Genomic DNA, 25,095 nt, shown 5'->3' on the forward strand with positions numbered 1-25,095 from the left:
TAAAGCTCAACATTCAGAAAACAAAGATCATGGCATCTGGTCCCATCACTTCATGGGAAATAGATGGGAAACAGTAGAAACAGTGTCAGACTTTATTTTTGGGGGCTCCAAAATCCCTGCAGATGGTGACTGCAGCCATGAAATTAAAAGACGCTTACTCCTTGGAAGAAAAGTTATGACCAACCTAGATAGTATGTTCAAAAGCAGAGACATTACTTTGCTGACTAAGGTCCGCGTAGTCAAGGCTATGGTGTTTCCTGTGATCATGTATGGATGTGAGAGTTGGACTGTGAAGAAGGCTGAGCGCTGAAGAATTGATGGTTTTGGACTGTGGTGTTGGAGAAGACTCTTGAGGGTCCGTTGGACTGCAGGGAGATCCAACCAGTCCATTCTGAAGGAGATCAACCCTTCTTTGGAAGGAATGATGCTCAAGCTGAAGCTCCAGTACTTTGGCCACCTCATGCGAAGAGTTGACTCATTGGAAAAGACTCTGATGCTGGGAGGGATTGGAGGCAGGAGGAGAAAGGGACGACCAAGGATGAGATGGCTGGATGGCATCACGGACTCGATGGACGTGAGTCTGAGTGAACTCCAGGAGATGGTGATGGACAGGGTGGCCTGGTGTGCTGCCATTCATGGGGTCGCAAAGAGTCAGGCACGACTGAGTGACTGAACTGAACTGAACTGATGTGTAATGTTTAGTGTTGTATACATATGAGGTCATGCTGTTTGTGAATTGAGATAATTTTACTTCTTTTACAATTCTCCTTTGCCTGTTATTTCTATTTCTTTTCTGATTTCTTGGTTTGAACTTCTGGTACTGTGTTGAATAGTAGTGACAAGAGTGGGCATTCTTGCCTTGTTCCTTATCTTAGAAAAAAAGCTTTTAGTCTTTGACCATTCGCTCTCTTGAACTTTTCATTATGTTGAGTGGTTGTATTTCTAGTTTGTTGAGTGTTTTTTTATCACTATGAAAGGGTATTGAATTTTTTCAGATGCCTTTATTTTGTCAGCTGAGAATATCATGCAGTTTTTGTTCTTTACTTTGTTAGTTGTTGATTTTCATTTGTTGAACCGTTCTTATATTCTAGGTATAAATTCTACTTGATCATAGTATATAATCCTTTTAATGTACTTTTGGATTTGGTTTATTAGTAGTTGTTGAGTATTTTTGTGTCAGCATTTATTGGGAATATTAGTCTGTAGTTTTTGTTTTTCCATGTTGTATCTTCGTATGGTCTCAATATCAGAATAATACTGGCCTCAACGAATGAGTTTGTCGAGTTGAGTTCTTTGGAAGGAGTATTGGCGTTAATTCTTCCTTAAATGTTTGGTAGAGTTCTCCAGCAAAGCCCTCTAGTCCTGTGTTTTTCTTTGGTGAGAGGTTTTTGATTATATCTTCAGTTTCTTTACTGTTCACATTTTCTATTTCTTCACAATTCTGTCTTAGAAGATTGTATCTTTCTAAGATTTTATCCATCTTTTAGGTTCATTGTTCATAGTATTCTCTTAACAATAGTTTTTATTTCTGTGACATCAATTTTAATGTCTTCTTTGATTCCTAATCCTAGTTCTTGAGTCTTCCTTCTTTCTTTCTTCCTTTTTTCTTTCTTTCTCTCTTTTCTTAGTCTAGCTAAAGTGAAAGTGAAAGTCAGTTGTGTCTGACTTTTTGCAACCCCATTTACTGTAGTCCATGGAAATTTCCAGGCCTGAATACTGAGTGGGTAGCCTTTCCCTTCTCCAGGAGATCTTCCCAAACTAAGGATAGAACCCAGGTCTCCCTCATTGCAGGAGGATTCTTTACTAGCTGAGCCATAAGGGAACCCCTAGTATAGCTAAGGGTTTGCCAATTTTGTTGGTCTCAAAAAATCAACCCTTGGTTTCAGTCTGCTTTATTGAGCTACCAAGACTGGGTAGCTTGTAAATAATAGGAATTTATTTCTCACTGCTCTGCAGACTTGGAAGCACAAGATCAGGGTGCCAGCACGGTCACATGCAGGGGAAAGCTTTCTTCCTGATTCATAGCTGGCACTTCTCACTGTGTCCTCACGTGGTGCAAGGAGCTAGGGAATTTTCTGGAGCTTTTTTCTTAAGGCACTAATTCCATTCATGAGGGTTCCATCCTCATGACTTAAGCACCTCCCAAAAGCCCCATCTCCTAATACCATCATCTTTGGGAGCTTGGATATCATCAATGTATATTTTTTGGAGGACACAACTATTCAAACCATAGCAATTTTGTTGATTTTTTAAAATTTTCTTTTGTATTCACTTATTTATCTCTGTTCCAATCTGTATCATTTCATTTCTTCAATGAACTTTGAGTTTAATTTGTGTTTCTGGCTCTTGATATGTAAAGTCAGATTGTTGCTTTGAGATCTTTTTAAATAGAAGGGATTGTTGCTATAAACTGCTCTCTTAATGTTGCTTTTGCTGCATCCCAGACGTTTTGGTATGCTGTGTTTTTGTCTCTAGGTATTTTCTTTTCTTTCTTTTTTTTTTTTTTTGATGTGGACCATTTTTAAAGTCTTAGTTGTTTTACAGTATTGCTTGTGTTTTATGTTTTGCTTTGTTGGCCACCAGGCATGTGGGATTTCAGCTCCATAACCAGGTATCAAACCCACAGCCCCTGTATTGGATGGTGAATTCTTAACCATAGGACCGCCAGGGAAGTTCTTCCTGATATTTTCTTAATTTCCTGGTGATTTCTTCCTTGACCCTGTTTTTGTTTAAGAATACGTTGTTTAATGTCTACATATTTTTGGATTTTCCTGTTGTTAAGGAATTTTCTCACCTTTTTTTGTGTGAAAATTTTTATTTCTTAGATTTTGAGGGATATTTCCATTAAATATAGAATTGTTTTTTGATTATTGTTTTCTTTCATCACTTTAAGGAGTCACTGTCTTTTGGCTTGCTTACTGTCTGACAAGACTATAGTCATTCTTGTCTTTATCCTTATTTAAGTAATAGGTCTTTTTCCTGGGACATTTAGTATTTAGCTTTTAGTATTTTCTTCTTCTACTGGTATACCTGTTAATGCTGGCAATTTCATTATAATACAGCAGATTTGTCTCTCTGTGTGTATTTATCCTTTTAGATTTGGTTAGTTACTTGCATCTCTAGTTTTATTGTTTTTATAACATTTGAAAAATGACCAGTATCTCCTCCAGCCCTTTTCCCTCTTTTTGCCTATTTCTGTTTTTTAATATCTATTCTTCATTTCCGTGTGGCGCTCAGGCTTTTTCTTTTTTCCTTTATTCTTAAAACATTTTTTTCTTCAAGTTATCTTTTGTGCTGTATTATCTAATCTGTTTAAGTCTTATCCAATGAAAACTTCATTTCAGATAGTTTATTTTTTTTCATCTCTAAAATTTCAATTTAGCTGTTTTTCCTAACCATTTCCATTACATCTCTTAAGTACATGGGACATATTTATATTTGCTTTTTATAAGATTATTTTTGTTAATTCTACTGCTTCTGCTATTTCTGTGTCTGGTTTTATTTTGTGTGTGTTTGTGTGTGTGTGTGTGTGTGTGTTTTAATTGACTAAGTTTTCCCCTCTTTGTGAGTCATAGTTCCCAGTTTTTCTTGTGTCTAGTAATTTTTGATTGAATTCTTGACATTTAAAATTCTTACATTGTGGAGGCTGGATTTTAAGTGTTTGGAGAGTTTCAGGCATGCCTCTGAGATACTGAGGATTCAGTTTCGGACAACTGCAATAACGTGAATATTGCAACAGAGTGAGTCACGTGAACTTTTTGGTTTCCAAGTGCACAGAGAAGTTGTGTTTAAACTATATCCTTGTCTATTAAGTGGGCAGTAGTGTTGTCTAGAAAACAATGTAATCATATACCTTAATTGAAAATGCTTTACTGCTAAAAAATGCTAACCATTATCTGCTGCTGCTGAGTCACGTCAGTCGTGTCTGACTCTGTGCGACCCCATAGATGGCAGCCCACCAGGCTCCTCTAGGCTCCTCCGTCCCTGGGATTCTCCAGGCAAGAATACTGGAGTGGGTTGCCATTTCCTTCTCCAATGCATGAAAGTGAAAAGTGAAAGTGAAGTGCCTCAGTCGTGTCCAACTCTTTGCAACCCCATGGACTGTAGCCCACCAGACTCCTCTGTCCATGGGATTTTCCAGGCATGAGTACTGGAGTGGGGTGCCACTGCCTTCTCAAAACCATCATCTGAACCTTCAGTAAGATGTAATCTTTTTGCTGGTGGAGGTTCTTGCCTTGATGTTCATGTCTGCTGACTCATCTGGGTGGTGGTTGCTGAAAGTTGGGGTTGCTATGGCAGTTTCTTCAAATAAGACAAGAGTGACGTTTTCAACATCGATTACTCTTTCCTTCCCAGACAGTTTCTCTGTAGCATGCAGTGCTGCTTGATAGCATTTTACCCTCAGTAGAACCTCTTTCAAAATTGGAGTCTGTCCTTTTAAACATTGCTGCAGTTTCATCAAGTAAAGTTTATGCCGTATTTTACATCCTTTGTTGTCATTTCAACAGTCTTTGTAACAGCTTCATCAGGAGTAGATTCTGTGTCAAGAAATTACCATCTTTGCTCATCTGTAAGAGACAACTCCTCATCTGCTAAAGTTTGAGCTTACAGCACTTCAGTCACATCTTCAAGTTCCAGTTCTAAATTCTAGTTCTCCTGCTGTTTCTATCACGTCTGCAATATTTTCCTTCACTGAATCTTGAACCCCCCAAAGTTATCCATAAGATTTCTACTCAGTTCTTTCAAACCATTATTGATGTTGATATTTTGACCTCTTCCTTTGAATCATTAATGTTCTATGATTGGTGACGCCTTTCCAGAAGGTTTTCAGTTTACTCTGCCCAGAACTATCAAGGGAATCACTGTCTATGGCACTTATAGCTTTATGAAATACATATCATAAGGCTATATATGAAATACATATATAAGTATTAATGCTTGAAAGTTGAAATTGCTCCTTGATCATAGGCTGCAGAATGGACATTGTGTTAGCAGGAAGGAAAACAGTATTATCTTTGTGCACTTTCAAAGAGCTCTTGGGTGACCAAGTGCATTGTCAATGAGTAGTAATGTTTTGAAAGGAATCTTTTTTTTTCTGAGCAGCAGGTCTCAAGAGTGGGCTTATAATATTCAGTTGTAAAATAGGTGTATTGTCATTCAGGCTTTATTATTCTACTTACAGAACACAGGCAGAGTGGATTTAGCATAATCCTTAGGGACCCTAGGATTTTCAGAGGGTAAATGAATATTGGTGTCAACTTAAACTCACCAGCTTCGTTAGCTCTTGCCCTGTGAAGCTTTGACGCCAGGCGTTGATCTGGCTCTCTAGCTGTTCAAGTCCTCGATGGTATTTTCTTGCAATATAAGACTGTTGCATCTCCATTGGAAATCTGTTGTTCGGTGTTGTCGTTCAGTCCCCAAGGTGCATTAGACTCTTTGTGACCTTGTGGACTGCAGCATGCCAGGCTTCCCTGTCCTTTACTGTCTCCTGGAGTTTACTCAGACTCAAGTCCATTGAGTTGATGATGCCATCCAGCCATCTCATCCTCTGTTGTCCCCTTTTCCTTCTGTCCTCAGTCTTTCTGAGCATCAGGGTCTTTTCCAATGAGTCAGCTCTGCATTGGTGGCCAAAATATTGGAGGTTCAGCTTCAGCATCAGTCTTTTCAATGAATATTCAGGACTGATTTCCTTTAGGATTGACTGGTTTGATCTGCTTGCAGTCCAAGGGACTTTCAGGAGTCTTCTCCAGCACCACAATTCAATAGTATCAATTCTTCGGTGCTCAGCCTTCTTTATGGTCCAGTTCTCACATCCATACATGACTACTGGAAAAACCATAGCTTTGACTAGATGGACCTTTGTTGGCAAAGTGATTTCTCTGCTGTCTAGGTTTGTCATAGCTTTTCTTCCAAGGAGGGCTTCCCTGATAGCTCAGTTGGTAAAGAATCCACCTGTGATACAGGAGACCCAAGTTCAGTTCCTGGGTCAGGAAGATCTGCTGGAGAAGGGATAGGCTACCCACTCCAGTATTCTTGGGCTTCCATTGTGGCTCAGCTGGTAAAGAGTCTGCCTGCAGTGCGGGAGACCTAAGTTCAATCCCTGCGTTGGGAAGATCCCCTGGAGAAGGGAAAGGCTACCCACTTCAGTATCCTGGCCTGGAGAATTCCATGGACTGTATGGTCCATGGGGTTGCAAAGAGTTGGACATGATTGAGCCACTTTCACTCACTTCACTTCTTCCCAGGAGCAAGCATCTTTTAATTTCATGGCTGCAGTCACTGTCCACAGTGATTTTGGAGCCCCAGAAAATGAACTCTGTCACTGTTTCCACTTTTTTCCGCATCTGTTTGCCATGAAGTGGTGGGACCGGATGCCATGATCTTGTTCAGTGTAGGTGCCTGCGTCTTGCTGGATCTTCTGTGTAACTTGCTGCGGCATCTGCTTGAGTACTTTCCTTCACTTTGCACTCTCACGTTATGGAGATGGCTTTTTTCCTTAAAACCCATGAATCACCCTTTGCTAGCTACAGACTTTCCTTTTGCCACTCCTTTACCTTTCTCTGTCTTCATAGATGGGTTTCCCTTGTGGCTCAGCTGGAAAAGATTCATAGATGTGAAGAAAATCAGGGCTTTGATCTGGATTAAGCTTTGGTTTAAGGTAATGCTGTGGCTTGTTTGATCTAACCGGACTACTAAAACTTTCTCCTTATCAGTAGTAAGGCTGTTTTGTTTTCTTATCATTTGTGTGTTCACTGGAGTAGCGCTTTTTTTCTTCAAGAACTTTTCCCATATGGAACTTTTCCCATATGGAACTTTTCCCGCTATGGAGAACAGTATGGAGATTTCTTTAAAAAGCTAGGAATAATCTACCATATGACCCAGAAATCCTACTACGGGTCGCATACCCTGAGAAAACCATAATTCTAAAAGAAGACACATGTACCCGAACATTCATTGCAGCACTATTTACAATAGCCAAACACAAAAGCAACCTAGATGTCCATTGACAGATGAATAGATAGAGAAGCTGTGGTGCATATACACAATGGAATATTACTCAGCCACAAAAAGGAACACATTTGAGTAAGTTCTGGTGAGGTGAGTGAACCTAGAGCCTGTTATACAGAGTGAAGTAAGTCTGAAAGAGAAAAGTAAATACCGTATATTAACACACATACATGGAATCTATTGATATAAAAATTGTACTGATGAACCTGCTTGCAGGGCAACAGTAGACATAGGGAACAGACTTATGGACACAGCGAGGGGAGGAGAGGATGGGATACTTGAAAGAGCAGTACTGAAACATGCCCATTACTGTATGTGAAGTAGATGGCCAGTGGACATTTGCTGTGTGACTCAGGGGATTCAACCGATGCCCTGTGACAGCCTAGAGGGGTGGGAGGCAGGAGGGAGTTTCAAGAGGGAAGGGACATATGTATATCTAAGGCTGATACATTGTTGATGTATGAAAGAAACCAACACAACTATGCAAAGCAATTATCCTCCCATTAAAAATAAATTTAAAACAAACAACAAAAAAGAACTTTTCCTTGGCATTCACAACTTGGGTAACTGTTCAGCACAGGAGGCCTGGCTTATGGCCTGTCTCAGCTTTTGACAAACCTTCTTCACTAAGTTTAATCATTTCTAGCTTTTAATTTAGAGTGAGGAATGGGTGACTCTTCTTTTTGCTTGAACACTTGGAGGTTGTTTTAGAGTTAGTAATTGGCTTGATTTTGATATTGTTTTGTCTCAGATTAGGGAGGCCCGAGGCAAAGGGAGAGTGATGGGGAATGGCCAATTGGTGGAGCAGTCAGCACAGTTAACTTTTATTAGGCTCATATGGTTGCAGTTCATGGAATCCCAAAACACATTGCAATGGTAACATCTAAAATCATTGCATACAGATCATTATAAAAGCATCATAATAATGAAAAAGTTTGAAATATTGTGAAAATTACCAAAATGTGACATATGACACAAAGTGAGCAAATGCTGTTGGAAAAGTGGTACCAGTAGTTTTGTTTTAGGCAGGGTTCCAGCAAACCTTACTTTTGTAACAAAAAGCTCAGTATCTGTAAATCATAAAAGAAGGTATGCCTCTATAGACGTGTTCTGGGAGGCAGTTAAGTTACCTTGTAGATTGGCTCAGTGCTTTTGAAGCCTGTTTTTAAGCTCCTTTTGGGAAGTCTAAGTAGCCTTTGGGCTTCACTGCTGGCTCAATAAAGAATCTGCCTGCAATGAAGGAGATGCAGGAGATACAGGTTCAATTCCTGGATCAGAAAAATCCCCTGGAGGAGGGCATGGCAACCCACTCCAATATTCTTGCCTGGAGAATCCATGGACAGAGGAGCCTGGTGGGCTACAGCACATGGGGTCGATAAGAATTGGGCAACTGAGTATGCATGCAAAGTAGCCTTTATGCTTTGATAATGTGGTCTCTCTTGTAAAACAAAGCTGTTCTGGGATGTATTCTCATAACTATTGTTTACTTAACTATTGTTGGTGGGAAAGATTCTCAGCCTTGTGTGATCTCTGGGAGTTGTTCTTTTTAAAAATCTTTTTTTTTTTTCTCCTTAGGAAATCGATTTTGTTGGGCTTTGTAGCATGTTTTTGTAAGCATGTACAGATTGGCGTTCAGCTAAATAGTCAAGGGAACTGTTCGGTAGATTGGTGGACTTCTTTCTCAGTATAGCTCTTTTTTCACAGGTATTCTGTAGTGTAAATTTTATTTGCCTTGCGTCTCCAAACTCTCATCTTTGTTTCTTTAACTCAGCAAAATTGCTGGGCTCTTTGAGTTCCTCTCAGGGTGCTACAGTTTGATACAGCCTTTAGATGTAAAGCCTGGGCGATAGCAGGGCTTTTCTTATCTCTTTTCCTTTTCTTATGGATCACAGTCCTGAAATGTCTGATATCTAATGTGTGAAAATAGTTTCCCATAATTTTTTTTTTTTGAGTTTTTTAGCTGTTTACAGCAGATAGATAATATCCTCTTACTTCCTTGTAGTCAGAAGTGGAAGTCCTGTAATGGACACTTTCAAAGTTTTAAGTTGTTTGAACTTTCAGTAGCATTCTTGAAAGTGGTCAAGTACTACTTTCTTGTCCTTCATGATCTCATTTCTTAATTATTTATGTTTTCCTGGGGTCTTTTTTCTCTTTGATCCTATTTCTTCTTAGACATTTTCTTGATGGCTTTATCCCTTATCATACCTTTAGGCTTCGTCTGTGTGCTCTCTGTCTGTGTGTGCGTGTGTGTGTTTGTGTTAGTTGCTCAGTCGTGTCCAACACTTTGCAATCCCATGGCCCGTAGCCCACCAGGCTCCTCTGTCCATGGAATTCTCCAGGAAAGAATACTGGAGTGGGTAGCCGTTCCCTTCTCCAGGGGATCTTCCTGATCCACGGATTGAACCTGGGTCTCCTGCATTGCAGGTAGATTCTTTACCATGACACCAAAAAAATAACGTGGCCAATTCAGATCTCTCCTGGGATTCATATAAACAGTTGGTTACTGGAAATATACATTTGGATGAGAGGAGTTAAACCTAACACGTTCCTCTTCAAGCTTTTTTCTGGTGTTCTTTAGTTTGGTAAATAATGTTACATCAGTCATTTGCTTAAACCAAAGGCTTAAGAGACAGTCTCAACTCCTCTCTTTCTTGCATCTCCGCATATTTAATCAAAACCACTTTCTGTTGACAGTGCCTGCTCAATATCTTGATTAGCTTATCTTTTCTCACTTCTTATTGCCACTGCTACTATATTCTCTGCATCCATATTTGGAACAACCTCCTGCTAGTTTTCCTTCTCTATTGTTACTTATTGCATGTCCTTCCTGTTGATTACAGGGGGGTGATCTTTTAAAAATAGAGCTCCTTAATATGGTTTACAAGACTCTTTTTAACCTGACCCTTTTTATCTCTGCATCCTGACCACTTTTACTTTATTCGTATGGAATTACTTCTGGTCTGTCAACCATATATAACATCTCTCACTTCTTGTTTCTAGATATTTCAGCTCATGCCATACTGTGGATAACTTAAAAAAAATCTATTTATTTTAATTGGAGGCTAATTACTTTACAATATTGTATTGGTTTTGCCACACATCAACATGAATCTGCCATGGGGCACATGTGTTCCCAATCCTGAACCCCCCTCCCACCTCCCTCCCCATACCATCCCTCTGGGTCATCCCAGTGCACCAGCCCCGAGCATCCTGTATCATGCATTGAACCTGGACTGGTGATTTGTTTCACATGTGATATTATACATGTTTCAATGCCATTCTCCCAAATCATCCCAGCCTCTCCCTCTCCCACAGAGTCCAAAAGTCTGTTCTATACATCTGTGTCTCTTTGGCTGTCTCGCATACAGGGTTATTGTTACTATCTTTCTAAAATCCATATATATGTATTAGTATACTGTATTGGTGTTTTTCTTTCTGGCTTACTTCAGTCTATAATTGGCTCCAGTTTCATCCACCTCATTAGAACTGATTCAAATGTATTCTTTTTAATGGCTGAGTAATACTCCATTGTGTATATGTACCGTAGCTTTCTTATCCATTCGTCTGCTGATGGACATTGGTTGCTTCCATGTCCTGGCTACTATAAACAGTGCTGCAATGAACATTGGGGTACATGTGTCTCTTTCAGTTCTGGTTTCCTCGGTGTGTATGCCCAGCAGTGGGATTGCTGGGTCATAAGGCAGTTCTATTTCCAGTTTTTAAAGGAATCTCCACACTGTTCTCCATAGTGGCTGTACTAGTTTGCATTCCCACCAACAGTGTAAGAGGGTTCCCTTTTCTCCACACCCTCTCCAGCATTTATTGCTTGTAGACTTTTGGATCGCAGCCATTCTGACTAGTGTGAAATGGTACCTCATTGTGGGTTTGATTTGCATTTCTCTGATAATGAGTGATGTTGAGCATCTTTTCATGTGTTTGTTAGCCATCTGTATGTCTTCTTTGGAGAAATGTCTATTTAGTTCTTTGGCCCATTTTCTGATTGGGTCGGTTATTTTTCTGGAATTGAGCTGCACAAATTGCTTGTATATTTTTGAGATTAATTCTTTGTCAGTTGCTTCATTTGCTATTATTTTCTCCCAATCTGAAGGCTATCTTTTCACCTTGCTTATAGTTTCTTTTGTTGTACAGAAGCTTTTAATTAGATCCCATTTGTTTTTGCTTTTATTTCCAATATTCTGGGAGGTGGGTCATATAGGATCCTGCTGTGATTTATGTCGGAGAGTGTTTTGCCTATGTTCTCCTCTAAGAGTTTTACAGTTTCTGGTCTTACATTTAGATCTTTAATCCACTTTGAGTTTATTTTTGTGTATGGTGTTAGAGAGTGTTCTAGTTTCATTCTTTTACAAGTGGTTGACCAGTTTTCCCAGCACCGCTTGTTAAAGAGATTGTCTTTTCTCCATTGTATATTCTTGCCTCCTTTGTCAAAGATAAGGTGTCCATAGGTGTGTGGGTATATCTCTGGGCTTTCTATTTTGTTCCATTGACCTATATTTCCGTCTTTGTGCCAGTACCATACTGTCTTAATGACTGTGGCTTTGTAGTAGAGCCTGAAGTCAGGCAGGTTGATTCCTCCATTTCCATTCTTCTTTCTCAAGATTACTTTGGCTGTTCGAGGTTTTTTGTATTTCCAAAGAAATTGTGAAATTATTTGTTCTAGCTCTGTGAAAAATACCATTGGTAGCTTGATAGGGATTGCATTGAATCTATAGATTGCTTTGGGTAGTATACTCATTTTCACTATATTGGTTCTTCTGATCCATGAACATGGTATATCTCTCCATCTATTAGTGTTCTCTTTGATTTCTTTCACCAGTGTTTTATAGTTTTCTATATATAGGTCTTTAGTGTCTTTAGGTAGATATATTCCTAAGTATTTTATTCTTTTCATTGCAATGGTGAATGGAATTGTTTCTGTTTTCTCATTATTAGTGTATTGGAATGCAAGGGATTTCTGTGTGTTGATTTTATATCCTGCAACTTTACTATATTCATTGATGAGCTCTAGTAATTTTCTGGTGGAGTCTTTAGGGTTTTCTATGTCGGGGATCATGTCATCTGCAAACAGTGAGAGTTTTACTTCTTCTTTTCCAATTTGGATTCCTTTTATTTCTTTTTCTGCTCTGATTGCTGTGGCCAAAACTTTCAGAACTATGTTGAATAGTAGCGGTGAAAGTGGGCACCCTTGTCTTGTTTCTGACTTTAGGGAAAATGCTTTTAATTTTTCACCATTGAGGATAATGTTTGCTGTGGGTTTGTCATATAAAGCTTTTATTATGTTGAGGTATGTTCCTTCTATTCCTGCTCTCTGGAGAATTTTATCATAAATGGATGTTGAATTTTGTCAAAGGCTTTCTCTGCATCTATTGAGATAATCATATGGCTTTTATTTTTCAATTTGTTAATGTGGTGTATTACACTGATTGATTTGCGGATATTGAAGAATCCTTGCATCCCTGGGATAAAGCCCACTTGGTCATGGTGTATGATCTTTTTAATGTGTTGTTGGATTCTGATTGCTGGAATTTTGTTAAGGATTTTTTCATCTATATTCATCAGTGATATTGGCCTGTAGTTTTCTTTTTTTGTGGCATCTTTGTCAGGTTTTGGTATTAGGATGATGGTCGCCTCATAGAATGAGTTTGGAAGTTTCCCTTCCTCTGCAATTTTCTGGAAGAGTTTGAGGAGGATAGGTGTTAGCTCTTCTCTAAATGTTTGGTAGTATTCAGCTGTGAAGCCATCTGGACCTGGGCTTTTGTTTGCTGAAAGATTTCTGATTATAGTTTCAATTTCCGTGCTTGTGATCTTGGTCTGTTAAGATTTTCTATTCCTTCCTGGTTCAGTTTTGGAAAGTTGTACTTTTCTAAGAATTTGTCCATTTCTTCCATGTTGTCCATTTTATTGGCATATAATTGCTGATAGTAGTCTCTTATGATCCTTTGTATTTCTGTGTTGTCTGTTGTGATCTTTCCATTTTCATTTCTAATTTTATTGATTTGATTTTTCTCCCTTTGTTTCTTGATGCGTCTGGCTAATGGTTTGTCAATTTTATTTATCCTTTCAAAGAACCAGCTTCTGGCTTTGTTGATTTTTGCTATGGTCCCTTTTGTTTCTTTTGCATTTATTTCTGCCATAATTTTTAAGATTTCTTTCCTTCTACTAACCCTGGGATTCTTCATTTCTTCCTTTTCTGTTGCTTTAGGTGTAGAGTTAGGTTATTTATTTGACTTTTTTCTTATTTCTTGAAGTATGCCTGTATTGCTATGAACTTTCCCCTTAACACTCCTTTACAGTGTCCCACAGGTTTTGGGTTTTGTTTTTTCATTTTCATTAGTTTCTATGCATATTTTGATTTCTTTTTTGATTTCTTCTGTGATTTGTTGGTTATTCAGGAGCATGTTGTTCAGCCTCCATATGTTGGAATTTTTAATAGTTGTTGTCCTGTAATTGAGATCTAATCTTAGTGCATTGTGGTCAGAAAAGATGCTTGGAATGATTTCAGTTCTTTTGAATTTACCAAGGCTAGATTTATGGCCCAGGATGTGATCTATCCTGGAGAAGTTTCCGTGTGCACTTGAGAAAAAGGTGAAATTCAGTGTTTTGGGGTGAAATGTCCTATAGATACCAATTAGGTCTAACTGGTCTATTGTATCATTTAAAGTTTGTGTTTCTTTGTTAATTTTCTGTTTAGTTGATCTATCCATAGGTGTGAGTGGGATATTGAAGTCTCCCACTATTATTGTGTTATTATTAATTTCCCCTTTCATACTTGTTAGCATTTGTCTTACATATTGTGCTCCTATGTTGGGTACATATATATTTATAATTGTTATATCTTCTTCTTGGATTGATCCTTTGATCATTATGCAGTGTCCTTCTTTGTCTCTCTTCACAGCCTTTGTTTTAAAGTCTATTTTATCTGATAAGAGTATTGCTACTCCTGCTTTCTTTTGGTCTCTATTTGCATGGAATATCTTTTTCCAGCCCTTCACTTCCAGTCTGTATGTGTCCCCTGTTTTGAGGTGGGCCTCTTGTAGACAACATATATAGGGGTCTTGTTTTTGTATCCATTCAGCCAGTCTTTGTCTTTTGGTTGGAGGCATTCAACCCATTTACGTTTAAGATAATTATTGATAAGTATGATCCCATTGCCATTTACTTTATTGTTTTGGGTTCAGGTTTATACACTCTTTTTGTGTTTCCTGTCTAGAGAATATCCTTTAGCATTTGTTGGAGAGCTGTTTTGGTGGTGCTGAACTCTCTCAGCTATTGCTTGTCTGGAAAGCTTTTGATTTCTCCTTCATATTTGAATGAGATCCTTGCTGGGTACAGTAATCTGGGCTGTAGGTTATTTTCTTTTATCACTTTAAGTATGTCCTGCCATTCCCTCCTGGCCTGAAGAGTTTCTATTGAAAGATCAGCTGTTATCCTTATGGGAATCCCCTTGTGTATTATTTGTTGTTTTTCCCTTGCTGCTTTTAATATTTGTTCTTTGTGTTTGATCTTTGTTAATTTGATTAATATGTGTTTTGGGGTGTTTTGCCTTGGGTTTATCCTGTTTGGGACTCTCTGGGTTTCTTGGACTTGGATGATTATTTCCTTCCCCATTTTAGGGAAGTTTTCAACTTATCTCTTCAAGTATTTTCTCATGGTCTTTCTTTTTGTCTTCTTCTTCTGAGACTCCTATGATTTGAATGTTGGAGCATTTCATATTGTCCTGGAGGTCTCTGAGATTGTCCTCATTTCTTTTAATTCATTTTTCTTTTTTCCTCTCTGATTCATTTATTTCTACCATTCTATCTTCTACTTCACTAATCCTATCTTCTGCCTCCGTTATTCTACTATTTGTTACCTCCAGAGTGTTTTTGATCTCATTTATTGCATTATTCATTATATATTGACTCTTTTTTATTTCTTCTAGGACTTTGTTAAACCTTTCTTGCATCTTCTCAATCCTTGTCTCCGGGCTATTTATCTGTGATTCCATTTTGATTTCAAGATTTTGGATCATTTTCACTATCATTATTTGGAATTCTTTGTCTGGTAAATTCCCTATCTCTTCCTCTGTTGTTTGGTTTGGTGGGCATTTATCCTGATCCTTTACCTGCTGGGTATTCCTCTGTCTCTTAATCTTGTTTATATTGCTGAGTTTGGGGTGGCCTTTTTGTATTCTGGCAGTTTGTGGAGTTCTCTCTTTATTGTGGAGTTTCCTCGCTGTGGGTGGGGTTGTATCGGTGGCTTGTCAAGGTTTCTTGGTTAGGGAAGCTTGTGTTGGTGTTCTGGTGGATGGAGCTGGGTTTCTTCTCTCTGGAGTGCAATGAAGTATCCAGTAAAGAGTTATGAGATGTCAGTGGTTTTGGAGTAATTTTGGGCAGCCTGTATATTGAAGCTCAGGGCTGTGTTCCTGTGTTGCTGGAGAATTTGCGTGGTATGTCTTGCTCTGGAACTTGTTGGCCCTTGGGTGGTGCTTGATTTCAGTGTAGGTATGGAGGCATTTGATGAGTCCCTATTGATTAATGTTCCCTGGAGTCAGGAGTTCTCTGAGGTTCTCAGGATTTGGACTTAAGCCTCCTGCTTCTGGTTTTCAGTCTTATTTTTACAGTAGTCTCAAGACTTCTCCTTCTATACAGCACCGTTGATAAAACATCTGGGTTAAAGATGAAAAGTTTCTCCACAGTGAGGGACACCCAGAGAGGTTCACAGAGTTACATGGAGAAGAGAAGAGGGAGGAGGGAGTTAGAGGTGACCTGAATGAGATGAGGTGGAATCAAAAGAGGAGAGAGCAAGCTAGCCAGTAATCACTTCCTTATGTGCACTCCACAGTCTAGACCATTCAGAGATGTTCACGGAGTTACACAGAGAAGAGAAAAGGGAGGAAGGAGACAGAGGTGGCCAGGAGGATAAAGGGGGGAATCAAAAGGAGAGAGACAGATCCAGCCTGTAATCATTTCCCTAAGTGTTCTCCACCATCTGGAACACACAGAGATTCACAGAGTTGGGTAGAGAAGAGAAGGGGGAGGGAGGAGACCGAGGTGACCTGGTGGAGCAAAAGGAGAGTCCAAAGGAGGAGAGAGCAGTCAAGCGAGTAATCTTGCTCCCAGGTAAAAATGGGTACTGAAGATTGGGTTCTTAAAGGTACAAAATTGATAACAAATAACAAAAAGCAAAGGTTAAAAATCTAGAGTAAAGGTTGGATTTTCAAAAATACAATATTAAAGAAAAGAAGAAGAAAAAAGTCACAAAAATTATTAAAAAAATATATGAAGTTTGCTTTAAAAATAGGGTCCTTTTTTTTGAAAAGTAATAGTAGGTTATAAAAATGAAAATTAAAGGAGTAATAGAGGACTTAAAATTTAAAAAAAGTTTAAAAAAAAGAATGATCATAAAAATAGTAAAAATATATCTAGGACTCTCTCTGGTGTTGTTGTGGGCAGTGTGGGGTCAGTTCATTTTCAGATAGTTCCTTGGTTTGGCTTGTATTTCTCAAGATCTATAGGCCCCTTCCTATGTAGTTGGTACTAACTACAGGGTTTTAATCTATTGCACCTGTCACTTCCAAGGCGGTTCCCTCTGTTTTAGCTTCTTCTGTTTGCTGGTCTCTTCAATGTCTGATTTCCGCCCTGACACAAGGAGGGCGGTGGTGGACACTTTTTTTGTTAGGCTCACTTGTTCAGTCACGCTGTGGGGAGGGAGGGACACTGCAAACAAATAACACTGGCGTGTGCTCGCAGTGTCTCAGCCACACTGGGCCTGCCCCCGCTCCCGGCAGGGGTGCGCTCCCTGCCCACACTGCTCAGGCTCTAGTTTGCTCCACTAGGAACCATCCAAAGCCGGCCCTGTGCTGCATATACCTCCCAGGTCTAAGCCTCTCAGGTTCAGGCACTCGGGTAGTCCTCAGAGGTGCAGACTCCATTGGGCCTGCGTTTTGTGCCTTTTCCAGGTTCGAGCAGCTCAGGTGATGAGGTGTTTGGTGAGCGTGGTCACTGCGACTTACCGCCTCTCCTGTCCCTGCTGCTCGGTTTTCTGGGTGTTCAACCAGCGCACCTTCTCAGGCGGATGATGACTGTCCAGAACCCCAAGAAGTCTTAGTTAGCAAAGAAGCCTGCTTGCAGTTTGGTAGATAATCTCTCTGGGGCTGCGATTGCCCCCTTCCGGCTCTGGCTGCCTGTCACCGGAGGGGTATGGTCTGCTGCCGGCTAATTCTGTTCAGTCCTTTGTTCTGTGCGCGGTCCTGGCGCTGTTTTATGTTAGAGCTTTTCGCCTGGTAGTTATCCCACAGTCTGGTTTGCTAGCCCAAGTTAGTTCGCTCTGATTACCCTCGGGGCATTCAGGCCCGGTCCTTACTCTAAGCAATGCAGCCCGTGCCTCCCTGCCCAGCCCCCGCTTGCTAGTGGTGGATGCAGGCATCTGCGCTGCTTCTCCGCTGGGGGAGTTACGGTTGGGCTTGTAATCTGTGGGTTTTAATTATTTACTTAATTTTTCTTCCCTATTATGTTGCCCTCTGTGATTCCAAGGCTCGCCACAGACTCGGCAGTGAGAGTGTTTCCTGGTGTTCAGAAACTTCTCCCTTTTGAAGACTCCCTTCCCGGGATGGACCTCCATCCCTACCTCTTTTGTCTCTTTTTTTGTCTTTTATATTTTTCCTACCTCCTTTTGAAGACAATGGGCTGCTTTTCTGGGTGCCTGATGTCCTCTGCTGGCGTTCAGAAGTTGTTTTGTGGAATTTACTCAGCGTTTAAATGCTCTTTTGATGAATTTGTAGGGGAGAAAGTGGTTTCCCCATCCTATTCCTCCGCCATCTTAGGACCGCCTCCTGGATAACTTTTAAAAAAGCAAAAATAAATTTAAAAGTTTTCTCTATGGCAACCAGTTAAGTAGCCCATAAAACTAAAAGCTCATAAGTAAAGTCACTACAAGTTGGAATATTTGCAACCAAAATCCCAGAAGAAAGTGAACTGAGATCATGAATAGATGATTTTGCTTCATAGTATATTAAAAGATGCTCAACTTCACTCACAGTAGGAGAAATACAAAATAAATCTGAGTTACAAGTTTTTACCTAATATATTGGCAGAAATCCAAATATTTCCAAATACAGACTTTAATATATCTATCTAGATATAGAGTTTAGTACTCTGTAGGTGGAATTGTGGGGAAAGAAGATTTCTCTTGTATTACTGGTAGGAAAGTAAATTGGTATAAGCCCCCCAGAGGGCAATTTGCTGGTGTCAATTAATTTACATATATATTGATATAATGTACAATTGTAGTAGGTAAAATATACCAAAATGGCAACCCACTCCAGTACTCTTGCCTGGAAAATCCCATGGTCTCTGAAGCCTGATAGTCTACAGTCCATGGGGTTGCAAAGAGTGGGACACCACTGAGCAACTTCACTTCAGAATATACCATAATATAATCAATTTAAATAAATATATAGTTATTATAACAGTGATTTTATTATGTTATTAAATTTATATTATGCTTTTGGTATATGTACTTACTTATCATTATGTATACTTCTCTATGGGCTTCCCTGGTGGTTCAGCGATAAAGAATCCGCCTGCAGTGCAGGAGATGCAGCAGACACGGATTCGACCCCTGGGTCAGGAAGATCCATTGGAGGAGGGCATGGCAACCCCCTCCATTGTTCCTGGACAGAGGAAATTGGCAGGCTACACTCCACAGGGTCATAAAGAGTTGGACATGACTGAAGCGACTGAGCCACACACACAGACACACACTCACGTCTATATTTTGTGTATTTATATATTTTCTTGCTATCACAGTTTCACGTTTGGGAATTTATCCTAAAGATATACAAGTACATGTATGAGCTGACTTACCTATAAGCTTATTTATTGCAGTGTTTATAATAGCAAAAGGGAACCTAGATATCTATAAGTGAAGGATTGCTGAGAAAAAAGAAAAGAATGAAGATGCTGTCTATCAATTTATGTTGTAGAGATCTCTAACAAACATTTTATGTTGTTCTGTAAAACATCAAAGTATGTAGCAGTGTGGGTAAACAAGTATATATACAGTGTGTGTATAAAATGGGCTTCCCTTGTGACTCAGCTGGGCTTCCCTGGTGGCTCAGAAGGTAAAGTGTCTGCCTGCAATGTCGGGAGACCTGGGTTTGATTCCTGAGTTGGGAAGATCCCCTGGAGAAGGAAATGGCAACCCACTCCAGTACCCTTGCCTGGAAAATCCCAGGGACAGAGAAGCCTGGTAGGCTACAGTCCATGGGGTTGCAAAGAGTCGGACACGACTGAGCAACTTCACTTTCACTTTTATATTGTGTGTTAAAAAGGGGGAGAAATAGAAATATTTTTATAAAAGTTTCACAGGAAGGTAATAAAAGTGCTTATTCTTTGAGGTGTTTCTGGGAAGATTAAGAACAGGAGTTGCAAGGAGACTGTATACTGTACACGTTTTTGTATTTTTGAGTTTTGAACCATCTGAATATATTGTCTGTTAAAATTTTTAACTCTATAAGAGATCTTATGGAAAATGCTTTTTCTTTTGTTTTTCTCGTTAGTAAGCTAAAAAAGCTGAGTGAAGACAGTTTGACTAAGCAGCCTGAAGAAGTTTTTGATGTATTAGAGAAACTGGGAGAAGGGTAAGTACAAAAAATACAGAAGTAGCATTTAGATAATGACAGAACAGTTACAACGTCCCATGTAAGATTAGTCCTTCGCTAGAGTATATTTAATTGAATTAAACAGTGAATGTATAGAGGGAATGTACAATACCTGAACATAGCAAAGGTCATATATGACAAGCCCAAGCTAACATCATACTCTATAATGAAAAACCAGAAGTATAGGAGAACTTCCAAGATAATAAAGGCATAAAACACAAAACAGATTAGATCAGTAAGAACAGGGCAAAGGAAATAGAGAAAACAAAAATATAAAATAGTAAGATAAATTTAAGTTAGAAGGAATAAAGTAAAATGTATTTTTCACTAAATATCAGTTCTCCCATAGACAGACTATTAAGGTCAATTAAAATGTAGAACTTAGCTATATGCTGTTTATAAGAGCCTGTGTAATACAAAGGGTGGACATATAGTGGTATTTCCTATTAGAGACATCAGATAAGAAAGAGGTAATCACATCAAGAAAGAAAGCACAAATGGCAATGTTTATATCAGATAAATTAAAGTTAAAAGATCATAAGTGAGTAAAGAGGAGTTAATATTCAGATAAAGAATGAAGAGGGATATTAGGTAATGATATGAAAGAGAACTCACAATGCAACACAGTAAGACCTGGTGATGTTGTGAATTGAGTTTGCATTGTAATTCAGCTTCTGGCAAGATTAGATGTTGGGTTGCAGAAGTCTCAGTCCTGGACGTATAAGAAATAAGATTTTCTTTGAATCATTCAGAAGTTTTCTGGCTCTCTCAGTCTTGGCCTGGAAATTTAAGCCCTGAGCTTGTTGTATTTGTTTTATGACTTTTCCAGCTTAGTTAGGAGCAGACATTCCATTCTGCAGTTTTTGTACTCTTATTTTCACTGTAACATTCAATTGATTCAGGTACTTGGTCTTCTAAAGCTTTCCCTAGCCTCCAGGAACTAAGGATAATAATTTAAATAATTATTTTGCCATCAGATACCTTAGTCTCAGTGTTCTGCTTGTCCCTTGCATTGAAGTCATTACTATCTTTAAATCTAAGAAAGAACTAACCCAAGATTCCCATTTCTTAAGATTCTTTCCCTTGGAACCACTTCCTTTCCTTCAAACCACTTCCTTCGCCAAGACTATTGGTAGCAGATCATGGTTAGGAAAAGAAAGGTTACTCTATGAACTCCAGGTATAAAGAGTTTATTATGAAATTTGGAGCTCAAATGACTTGTGGAAAGATGGGATGCAAGGGTTATGGACTCTGTCACTGAAGCTCAGAGAAGCTAGTGCTGAAGATCTCAGTTTGAAGCACTGAAGTGGTGTTTCTCAAAAGCTCACATGGGCTCTGCTGGAATCCCTAAGAATCATTTAGATGCTCCCACCAGCTGTCTTAGTCTGCAGCAGCAGTGTGGTTGGTTATCAAGAAGCTCAGCAAGAAGCCACTGTGTATCTGATATTTGGTCAGGCATCTGCTGCAGCTGTATTTGAAAAGTGATGGTCTTTCTTCAGTTTTTTGCCATTCAGATTTCATGAATGTTCTTCTCATTGTCAGACTCTTAACTGGGATCCATTCAGGGAAGGAAAATCTGGAAAATGTAGTTCCCAGTTTTCTTTTGTAGTGACAGGAAGACCTTAGAAGAGACTGATGGTGTTGCTTAATTGGCAGTAGTTAATCTAGCTCTTGAGTTTAGACTAGCTTTTGAGGGGCTATATATATATATACATACACATACACACACGCACATACATACCGTCACACACACATATATATGTGTGTATACATATATATATATCAGTTCAGTTCAGTTCACTCAGTCGTGTCCAACTCTTTGCGACCCCATGAATCGCAGCACGCCAGGCCTCCCTGTCCATCACCAACTCCCGGAGTTCACTCAGACTCACATGGTTTCAAAAGGGGAAATACAGATTTCCCTTGCTCTCTGAAAGTAGAGCATTCTTATGAAACCTTTAGTAAGTTGAAACATTGTAATGCAAAGAAAAGCTTCCCTGGTGGCTCAAATGATAAAGAATCTGCCTGCAATGCAAGACACGCAGATTTGATCTATGTCAGGAAGATCCCCTGGAGAAAGGGAATGGCTACCCACTCCAGTATTTTTGCCTGGAGAATTCCATGGACAGAGGAGCTGAAGCATATACATTACAACACATCTTGCTAACGGTTGCACAAAATAAATTGTGAGATAAAGGCACAGATCCTCTCAGACAAAGCTCAGAGATATGGTGGCTTGATGCTGAGTGTAGTTCTAGGAATGAGCTTGGCGGTGCCACTGTTGCTGCTCATGGTACTTTCTCCCTCTCTAATGGCTCCTGCAAAAATAAATGTTGAATGCTGTTTTTGTTTTCATCTTTTTTTGTAAAAGTGTAAATCCTCTTCAAATTTCATCTGGTTAGTGAAACGTGTTAATCCAGGCCTTTTGTAAAAATGAAGGGGTGTAAAGTGAACTTTTGAAAAGTGGGCTTAACTGTATACGTGTGTGTGTGTAAATTAGGACTACACACACACACACACACACACACACACACACACACACGCCACCACCACCCCCCCCCCACCCCCCATGGTGAAGGTTTCAATTACCCCTAAGCAGTCTGGGCAGGTGTGGGACTCTGATATTTTGCGGGTGGTTTTGCTTAAGATGAGATCAGCCTTTTCTCCTAACGTGAGATTTTGGCCGTTTTTATTCTATATTCCGTTCTTTTAACTTCCATTTATATATCTTCTTAATGCTGCACTTGTTTGAGTTGACAAACCGTAAGTCTATTTCTTTCATTCATAAGAAACACAGCAAATCTTTTTCTATTAATTTGGTGATTTTAATGAATTTTAAGTCTATAATTGAAGCATTAAAGCTAAGATATAATTCACTTTTAAAATTTGTTTCCTTTGATTTGTCACCATTGAGTAGTATTTTAAATTAGAAAAGACTACATGTGAAGACTCAGACTCTTTCTCTAATAGTTATGGTGTTTGAAGGGAAAAAAATAAAGGAATGTCTTGATTTCTTTTAGGTCTTATGGAAGTGTATTTAAAGCAATACATAAGGAATCTGGTCAAGTTGTGGCAATTAAACAAGTACCTGTTGAGTCAGATCTTCAGGAAATAATCAAAGAAATTTCCATAATGCAGCAATGTGACAGGTATGAAGAGATTTTATTTCTTTACTTACCTTCATTTTGATAAGTTTTGCTAGTCAAGTACAATAAAAAGTCTTTGGTCATCTTAGTTTTTTCTCCTGACTTCCCATCAGAAGTAAGACTGATCTTTTAAGAAAGGTGAGAATAGCTTTGTTGGGTTGTCTTAGGACTTTCAGTTCTAAGCAGAAATGATATTATAAAGCAATATGTGGTGATAGAATATACTCAAGCACTTTTCTCATTTTCAGGAAAAATTTACAGGTGAAAATTAGCTTTTGATATTAAGGAGAAGTCATTTAACAGTTCTTTTGCTGTGATTTGTTTTAAATAATTAAAAACACTCCTGGAGGAGGTTGCCAATAGATGGGGAAAAAATGGAAACAGTGACAGACTGTTTTCCTGGGCTCCAGAATCACTGTGGATGTTGACTGCAGCCATGAAATTAAAAGATGCTTGCTTCTTGGAAGAAAAGCTATGACAAACCTATACAGTGAATTGAAAAACAGAGACATCACTTTGCCAGCAAAGGTCTGTATAGTCAAAGCTTTGGTTTTTCCAGTGGTCATGTTTGGATATGAGAGTTGGACCATAAGAACGCTCAGTGCTGAAGAACTGATGCTTTTGAATTGTGGTGCTGGAGAAGACTCTTAAGAGGCCTGTCAACAGCAAGGAGATCAAACCAGTCAATCCTAAAGGAAACCAACCCTGAATATTCATTAGAAGAACTGATGCTGAAGCTGAAGCTCAATACTTTGGCCTCCTGATGTGAGGAACTGACTCATTGGAAAGCACCCTGATGCTGGGAAAGATTGAAGGCAGGAGAAGAAGGGGATGACAGAGGATGAGGTGGTTGGATGGCATCACTGACTCAAGGGACATGAGTTTGAGCTGACTCCGGGAGATAGTGAAAGACAGGGAAGCCTGGTGTGCTGCAGTCCATGGGGTCGCAAAGAGTCAGACACAACTGAGCGACTAAACACCAAAAATTAAAAGTCATATTTTATGTAACTTTCATTTATTCAACCAACATTTACTGGACAACCCTAGTGTGCCAGATATTGTCACAGGAACTAGGAATACCAAGGAAACTAAGACATTGTTTTTCTTCTTGAGGAGCTGGTAATCTAGTTGGGAAGACAGATATTTGAGTGAATAGCTATAGTATAGTGCAGTCATTGTGCATGTAAGGAGATGTGAGAACAAGGAGGAAGGGCACCTACCTCAGCTAGGAGTCAGGAAGTCTGGAATGCTGAGAAAGTGTAAGTCTGGTGAAGAAATGGTGGGATGAGAGAATGCAGAGAGTTAAAAGTAGAAAGGTGAAAAACAGCTCACTGTTAGGTGCTGTTCTGATAGGGTTTAGAATTACTGGGGTGGAAAGGAAGAGACAGAGATTGGTCTGAAATGAGTTTGGATAGGTAAATGGAACTGACCATGAAGCTGATGCAGAGTCTATAGTTAATCGAAGAGGGATTTATTGTTCTCCCTGTATAAAAGGTCTCTAGGTAGGGTTAGCCACCTAGCACGTGGTCTTTGTTCTCATGCTTATTACCTCAGAGTTATAGGACGGCTGCTCCAGCTCCAGCCTTTTATCTACATTCCAGACAGGAGGAAGATGAGAAGAAGCAGGAAAGGGCTTCCCCAGAAACCCTCAGCTTTTATTTTATTCATCAGAATTGCATCACATGGTGACTTAGAGCTGGTGAACTTAGAGGAGTCTAGACACATTGTCACCTTTAATCAAATCATTGGGCCCTATTAGTAAGAGATGTATAGAAAACTTCCTTTTCTAAAGGTATATAAGATCCATATATTAAAAGCTCTTTGGCTAATGAAGTGAGTGAGTAATCCTAGAGGAACTTTGTTCCTTGGATCTGTTCAATTTTGCCCTTCTTTACTGTGTGCTGTATATTTAGATCATATTACATATTTTTCATGAAGGCCTTGTGAAGTGGTTATAGAAAAAACATACATTCCTCAGTTCCCCAATCAAAATATATAATTGCAGAATTTTTCCAGACCTTGCTGTTTATTTGATAACTTTATAAGAATGTGGCTCCCATAGTTTGATGTAATAAGGAAAGACTGGACACAGTGTAGTGACGGGCCCTTCAGTTGTTTAATATTTGCATGTAACTATGATTATTTTATTGTAATGATTAAAAATAGTTCAGTTTCTAGTATTGTGCTTTAGAGATTTCAATTGAGTGTGGTCTAGGAAAAAGCAGTGTCTCAAATATTACCTATTATACATCTCCTCCCCTAATCTTTGTGCATCTTGGTG

At 39.2% G+C, this 25,095-nt stretch overlaps 1 protein-coding gene across 3 annotated transcripts in view; it reads left to right on the forward strand.

The window, feature by feature from the left end:
* STK3 (serine/threonine kinase 3) overlaps positions 1 to 25,095 on the forward strand; it is a 310,137-nt gene that overhangs the window by 27,432 nt on the left and 257,610 nt on the right. For all 3 annotated transcript variants that reach the window (XR_011259059.1, XR_011259060.1, XM_069600533.1), the window contains exons 2-3: positions 19,567 to 19,647; positions 22,689 to 22,817. Coding sequence is in view for 1 of the 3 variants with exons in the window: in XM_069600533.1 (XP_069456634.1) it covers positions 19,567 to 19,647; positions 22,689 to 22,817 (210 nt within the window). In the remaining 2 variants the exon portion in view is untranslated. The remainder of the gene's footprint in view (positions 1 to 19,566; positions 19,648 to 22,688; positions 22,818 to 25,095) is intronic.

This window comes from Ovis canadensis, chromosome 9, assembly GCF_042477335.2.
Source record: "Ovis canadensis isolate MfBH-ARS-UI-01 breed Bighorn chromosome 9, ARS-UI_OviCan_v2, whole genome shotgun sequence".
Taxonomy (NCBI): Eukaryota; Metazoa; Chordata; class Mammalia; order Artiodactyla; family Bovidae; genus Ovis; species Ovis canadensis.